Here is a 7,181-nt window from a genome sequence, read left to right as displayed (position 1 = left end):
TCATTGTACAATAAGTGGTTATCACACATTTCTTCTGCCAACTTTAATGCGTTTTGTCCACAGGCGAATCTTTTAAAGTTTATAACTCAAGCGTCGGCATGACAAAGCAGGCATATAAGGAATTAAAGCAGCCCTAGCTGATAGCTACTAAGAGACACACTGAACCTAATTTGACCAAATTTGCACCTAATCTGCACCAGATGTGCACCAAACTTATACCAGATGGCCGTCGTGGAAACGGCTATTATCTCAATGCCCAGCTGCGACTTTCATGACACCAGTCGTAGGTCGTGGGACCAGCGGAGCGGGGGAAAGGCGGCGGGGGGGGGGGGCGGAGTGGGCTCGGGGGCGGGGGGGGGGGGGGGAGTGGGCTCGGCAGTCGGCGGCGGAGGTGGGGGCGCCACCCTGTGTGATCTCCAGTCCGCCCGCCGCCACCCTGAGTGATCTCCAGTCCGCCCGCCCTCTGCCCTGAGGCGATGTCGGCCCGAGCTCTGCTGTTGGTCGGTGCGTCGGACTGGCGTCATTCCTGCGCCGACCGCCGCCGACAGGGCACGAGTCCCTCTGAGTTCCCGACCGCGCACATCTACACTTCGAGGTGAGCTGTGAATGGTAATGACTCATATGTATACTCATATGTAGGGAACTGTGGAATATATTGGCCTTTTTTAGAAAACGGTAAATCCGCTCAACACTTCAAGCATAGTTCTGAAACTTCTAACGCTAGCGATTCGAATTTGGCCTTTTATTCATAAGCAATAACGCTTGCGGTAAGATTTCAGTTAAATTTGAAATGTTGGATGATTGCTCATGCTATTGGTAATTTTGACATTTTACAAGGGCTTGAAAAGTGGCCAAATAAACCCGCTAGCAAGATAATTTGGCCAATAGAGTGGGTCTATTTGGCCTGTGTTAATAACAATCCCAAAAGAATATATAAGGCACCATGTAAACAGGCTGTAAAAGTAACCATTTTAAGTACAAATTCATGCGAAATGATTTCGAAGAAAACTACCGAGGTAATTGCAGTTTTGACTTTTCCGAGCAGCGGCAATACTGATGGCAAAAGTTTGGCGGTAAGAGTCGTTTATCACTTGCGTTTGTATCGAGAGTACATGAACCTCCAGGCTCCACGAATCAAACTATTAACCCTCGCCCGCACATGCCATTTTCCCATCCTAGAACGCACATGGGGGGGGGGGTGGTTGCCACCCCCCCCCCGCGCCATTTCGTTCCTGTTGGAGATAGAGCTTAGCAGTAAAGACCAAAAAGATTCTTTGGGAAGAGACGAATCCAATGATACCCAGTTTTACCTTCTCAGGTCAGTCATTGACCTTCCAGGTCAGGTCAAACTAAAAAATGTTGCTGTTTTGGGTCACCGTTGGATATCAAGTGCGCTGCTTATCAAATACCGATGACGATGCTGTTTTCTGGTGCCAAGCCAGCTAGAACCTCTTTGTCACACTATCCGACCAGAATTTTGCTGCTGAGGTCATTTCAGGTCAAGTTAGGTCAAGGTCAATTATATGTGTTTGTATGTCTGTGTGTGTCTGTGTGTATACTGATGTGTGCACCGATTGTTTTTGGGTCCATATCACATGAAATCATGATCTGAGAAGCTTTTACCAAAAATGCAGTCAAAAAAACTTCACAAAAAGTAAATTCAGCTTGCCTAAAACGCAATTATCTTAGATGACCTAGGTTGACCTTGACCCTGACCTTGACCCCTGTACATCGTCGAACAACATGTTCCATGATAGGTGGGAGGTAAGACTGGCAAAAAAGGCCGAAATCAGGGTGTCAAAAGCTCACAAGGCCCATGGCAAACGCAAGATGTTGAGAATTGGCCATTTGGGTCATGACATGACCTGAAAAACAAGGTCATATCTCCGAAACCAAAAATCACAGAAACTTGAAATTTTCAGTGGACATCAAGAAAGGATAGACGAGCAGCTATACGAAAAATCAGCCTTCTAGCTCTAAAAATGTTGAGTGCAGAGCAGAAAGACTGCCTGGGGGGGTGGCAACCACCCCCCCCCATGTGCGGGCGAGGGTTAAAACAGTTACATTTAAGGCGTACCGGTTTCGTCTATTGACTTCTTCAGCGCCGTATAGTTTGATTCGTGGAGCCTGGAGGTTCATGTACTCTCGATACAATACTTGTCCATTTATAACTACATCACTTGCGTTTATTGCACATGTGGGAGCAGCCAATTTAAATTACCAATACCGGCCAATCCACCCACAGTCTCCCCAGTATGCACTCGCTCATGTGTCTGCGCCTATTGCTAGCCCACTCGATGTTTTTTTTTTTAAACATACTAATGAGGTCACCAGTCCAGTACCTTCAATGTTGTTACCCAGTACGCACACTTCAAAGCAAACATTAGCACCAGTGTAACATGCTAATTGTCATAACTTTTGATAGGCCCGGTTCCAGACCAGTGGTGTTCTTTTTGCGTTTGCAGATGAGAGGGATTCTGCTTTCCATCTGTCTGATTGGTGTGATCCTGCAGCTGGTGACCGCTCACCACGGACCAGAACATTTGAATGGTGAGTAATCAATCAGCTTCAATCGACAGTTACTTAGGTGGGGTGTAATAAGAGCTGACGAGTAATCTACCAACGTACCTAAAAAGGAGAGTGGTGAATATGCCTTGCCCTTATAATAAGTAAATTTGCACACACGGACAATGTTCTTTTTGTAGCACGATTTCTACTCGGTGGGTATTTTTATCTCTCTTGGATGTTGATGTCAAGATCTAGATCGGCTAGCTATTTCAAAGTTAATCGTATCTTATTGGTAGATGGAGATGATCACAGCCAGGAGGCCAAGTTTCTGCTAAAGCCGACGACAAAGACGCGCACTCGGACCCGTATCGCCACCACGACCACCGCGGCGTACTACTCCTGCGTGCCGAGTAAGACGAGCTTATCTGTAACTAATAGCATGTTTATCACATTTTAATGTTGTAGCATTAGCTCATGAGCCAAGTATCAACCTTTTAGCCGTCTTCACCACAGCCATCTGGAACTTACACATTTGGTGCAGATTAGGTGCAGATTTGCTGCCAATTTGGTAAAATTAGGTTCAGTGAGTTTCTTAAAAGTTATCGGTTTGGGCTGCACATATGCTTATATACTTCTTTTTAAAATATCAGACTTTATTTTTGATTAAAACACTACAGTAAATTCATGATACGAAGATAATTATTGCAGAAGAGATTTGGTGCAGATTTGGTCAAGTTTGGTACGTTCGCCAGATAGCCCCAAAAGAGATTTGGTGCAGATCTGGTTAAATTTAGTGCGTTCGCCAGATAGCCCGTCAAGCCGTTTTCACGACGCGCTATCTGGCGAACGTACCAAACTTGACCAAATCTGCACAAAATCTCTTTAACAACATATGTAATATATTCATATAATTAATTAATTTCAGTGTTTTAATCGAACGTAATGTCTAACAATGAGAAAAATCAGGTGTATATGCAACTGTGCAGCCCAAACGGATAACTTCTAAGAAATGCAATGAAACTAATTTGACCAAACCTCCACTAAATCTGCACCAAATGTTTACCAAAAGTGTATCAGATAGCCGTCGTGAAAACGGCTATTGTTAACTAGAGCCGTTTTAACGACGGACTATCAGGCGACTGGCGAGTGCACCTAATTTGACCACTGTTGCACCAAAACTCTTTAAAATAAATATCTTCGTATCATGATTTTTTTTTAGTGTTTTAATGGAAACTAACGTCTAAAAATTTCAAACAAAATGAAATATATATTTATATAAGCATCTATCCAGCCCACACTGATAACTCTTAACAAAGACACTGAACCTAATATGACCAAATCTGAGCCAAATCTGCACCTAATCTGCACCAAATATTTAAGTACCAGCTGGCCGTCGTGAAAACGGCTTATATCTACCGATCTAGGACTATCTCGCTTCTGGGAAGGCAATTGTGTTGGAAGTTTTTTTTAATTGTCAGGGTGCCGATCGCTAGGATGCAAAAAAAAACATAAGAATGTGCACTCGGTGTGGTCTTGATTCATTCGTGTACCGTTTTTTCTCTCTGTCCCCAGTAGCAACATCCGTAGGTTCAACCGCCTGCACTCGCCGTCGACGCCGCGCTCTGAGACCAGTTCACGTGGCTCCGTGAGTACTTCCCTGTTGGTTTTTGGTATACAACATTTCAGTTTTTAATCAGCTAACCCCGGCGAGCACCACGAACAGATGCTTTGAAAATTTGGTAATAACTTAAAACAAAGCGTAATTTACGCCATAGGGGAAGTTGGGGGAACGCCGAATACTTTTTTTCTGACGCCCGTAGCACGCAAGGTAGACAACATAAGCTATTCTTGTTGGCGTCATTCGAGAGGCCAGTCTTTTGCCTTTCAAACATACCAGGCGCATTTGATGAATTCGCATACCGTTAAGCGCACAAACTAAAAATATCAAAGAAGTGACTTTTTCGGCGTTGCCCCGGACTGCGGGGAAAGCCGAAAATGGGAGAAATGATCTACGGGGAATGCCGACATTGATGTTTTGCCACTTTATCTCAAACTTTATCCAGAATTTATAAAAGCTGACACGCGTTTTAAGAGCTTGAGGACGCTTGGTGCACACTGGAAGTTATAATTGTGTGATATAATAAGAAAATGCCAGGTAAATAATTCCTTATAGGTAACAGGCCGTTGTGTCGGTTGAAAGTGTAATTTGTGTGACTAAAAACTCGCGTTGCTATTCTACAGCAGTAAAGTCCACGTAGCGTGCTTTAACGTGCGTAATTGCACGTTTTCGGCATTACCCCAGCCAGCCATACTTTCATTTGCAGGCCCGCATAACTTTTCAACGTGCCGTATAAATTTCAAATAGGCAGCACACTTATGCAAAGACATGCTGAAGATTACTTGACCGAATTGGCCAGACAAACGGTAGCATAATGAGTAAGAAATGCAGCTTCAAAGGCGCATGTAGTACAAGGAACGCGTACCTTGAAAACGCTCTTGGCGCCCTCACAGCCGAAGTATTCCGAATGACGACTCGTAACAAACATGCGATAATTGTAGTCACTTAAGCCTCAGAGCATCACTGAAAGGTGGCATCCATGTCTTACGGTTTTCGAAATATCTCGAATTTCGGCTTTGCCCCAACTCCGGCATTGCCCCAACTTCCCCTATAACTACACAAACATGGAGGCTCATAAGAGATGAAAAGCTTCGAATGCTCATTGCTCACGAAGTACATCGTAAGCCGCTAGTAAGGCAAGCGTACATGAAATTGCATTTCAGAAGAATCCATCCTTATACCACTTTTTACTGAAGTTGAAAAATAAACTACGCCAATACCTTCCCTCAGATGCCATGCATGCAGGAAACCCATCATTGATTAACTCAGGTGTAGGCATGGATATAGATTTAAGATGTAAGCCAGCAATATTTGAGGCGAACCTGGCTTATCCAGACAAGATAATATTTAAATGCCTTTTAAGTAAACGTAAAGGTTAATTTACAATAGCTCTGAATTAAAAGTATATTTACTTATATTTGATCAAATATCTACATTCATTCTTTATCTGTGGTCTGTAAATATTACAACATTTTTGTAACGTTCTATCGTCTAAGAAATACAATTGCGAATACGGAATTATTTTCGTGTGATTTTATTTTTTTTCAGGAAAGAAGGACGACTGATGTCCAGCCAACAGGAAAACATTGACGTGAGTGTCGCATAGTTTGTGTCTATCTGCTTCTATTTCCCTCCCTCGCTCCCCCTCTATTCTCCCTCTTTCCCGTCTCTCTCTCTCTCTCTCTCTCTCTCTCTCTCTCTCTCTCTCTCTCTCTCTCTCTCTCTCTCTCTCTCTCTCTCTCTCTCTCTCTCTCTCTCTCTCTCTCTCTCTCTCTCTCTCTCTCTCTCTCTCTCTCTCTCTCTCTCTCTCTCTCTCTGTCTCTCTCTGTCTCTCTCTGTCTCTGTCTCTCTCTGTCTCTCTCTGTCTCTCTCTGTCTCTCTCTCTCTCTCTCTCTCTCTCTCTCTCTCTCTCTCTCTCTCTCTCTCTCTCTCTCTCTCTCTCTCTCTCTCTCTCTCTCTCTCTCTCTCTCTCTCTCTCTTTCTTTCTCAGGACTAGGTACCATGTAATCATACCGTTATATTGGCGTGTGAATATTTCACACTTTATATTACATTTTATATTTATATATTAGGCATTTCAAATATTATATTTTTCGCACTGAATATTGAAATTTTAACAATCGAGCGCAAATTTGACTCCTCGGCATCATGGTGGTGACATGTGCACCTGTGACCCTGAGGGTCAGCTGAGCAGTGCCGTGTGACCTGACCTGTGACCCACTCCGGTGTGATGTGCTGCTGCAGGAGGTGGACGGCGCGCGGGACGGCCGTCTGTTCCACGGGGCTGTGACCGTCTACACCACCGAATTTACCACGGTCACCGTCACGGCCACGTCCACCAACACGGCCTTCACCGTCAGCGTGTCGTACGGCTGCACATTGACCGGGATGGACCTACCGCCCAGCTGCTGAGCCAAGCAGAGAACCGCATACGGAGCACTGACGGATGGCTAACAGTACACAAGTATATCGTGCATACGGATGACAGCAAACAGATGATTGCAAAGAGAGAAAATGACATGCTGTGGAGAATGGAGGACTACACGCAATACAATCATGACTGCACAAGTGCACAGTTCTGGATACGGGTACGGAATGTTCAACATTCGGTCATATGGGTGTTGTTCGACATGTCACGTGCTGTCTTTTATAGTTGTTGGGTTTTTACGAGCTGTTTTATTGTTTTGTTGTTATTTGTTAATTTGCGAAATAACAAACGACCTTTATACTAACGACTGTTGAAAGCAGCCACTTAGGTGCCCTTTGTACATCGCAGTGTCATTTGTTGAGTGTTGATTTCTTTAATTTTGATAATACATCACATTTGTTGAGCTTGCAGCTGATTGTGCAGCTTGTATGCCTAATATTTTTCTTGGGTTCACCTAAGGTCAGTTCAGTCACGTGACCCCACCGTTATATATAATGGAAATGGGATAACCAAGCACCGTTATAAGCAATGGGAAAATATGAAAACTATTATTTTTACACCGAAAATGAACCAAGACTACTCAAGCACATGGACGCGTGATTTCATTTACTCCTGGCAAGACCCGCT

The 7,181-nt window shown here is 44.0% G+C and overlaps 1 protein-coding gene across 2 annotated transcripts; it reads left to right on the top strand.

The window, feature by feature from the left end:
* Window positions 1–476: 476 nt before the first annotated feature.
* On the top strand, window positions 477–6,957 carry LOC122387102. 2 transcript variants are annotated; one of them, XM_043376951.1, is made up of 6 exons: window positions 477–595; window positions 2,466–2,550; window positions 2,805–2,918; window positions 4,081–4,153; window positions 5,675–5,717; window positions 6,371–6,957. In XM_043376951.1, exons 2-6 carry the CDS (start codon window positions 2,466–2,468, stop codon window positions 6,536–6,538), a joined length of 483 nt encoding a protein of 160 aa, XP_043232886.1. In that variant the 5' UTR covers window positions 477–595; the 3' UTR covers window positions 6,539–6,957. The 2 variants fall into 2 exon arrangements, with proteins under 2 accessions (XP_043232886.1, XP_043232888.1); XM_043376953.1 differs by having other exon boundaries at window positions 498–595; window positions 4,084–4,153.
* Window positions 6,958–7,181: the final 224 nt, after the last annotated feature.

The sequence above is a fragment of the Amphibalanus amphitrite genome, unplaced genomic scaffold, assembly GCF_019059575.1.
Source record: "Amphibalanus amphitrite isolate SeventyFive unplaced genomic scaffold, NRLGWU_Aamphi_draft 000273F_arrow, whole genome shotgun sequence".
Classification (NCBI taxonomy): domain Eukaryota; kingdom Metazoa; phylum Arthropoda; class Thecostraca; order Balanomorpha; family Balanidae; genus Amphibalanus; species Amphibalanus amphitrite.
The sequence above is the reverse complement of the archived record's forward strand: the minus strand, read 5'-3'. Positions and strand labels throughout refer to the sequence as shown.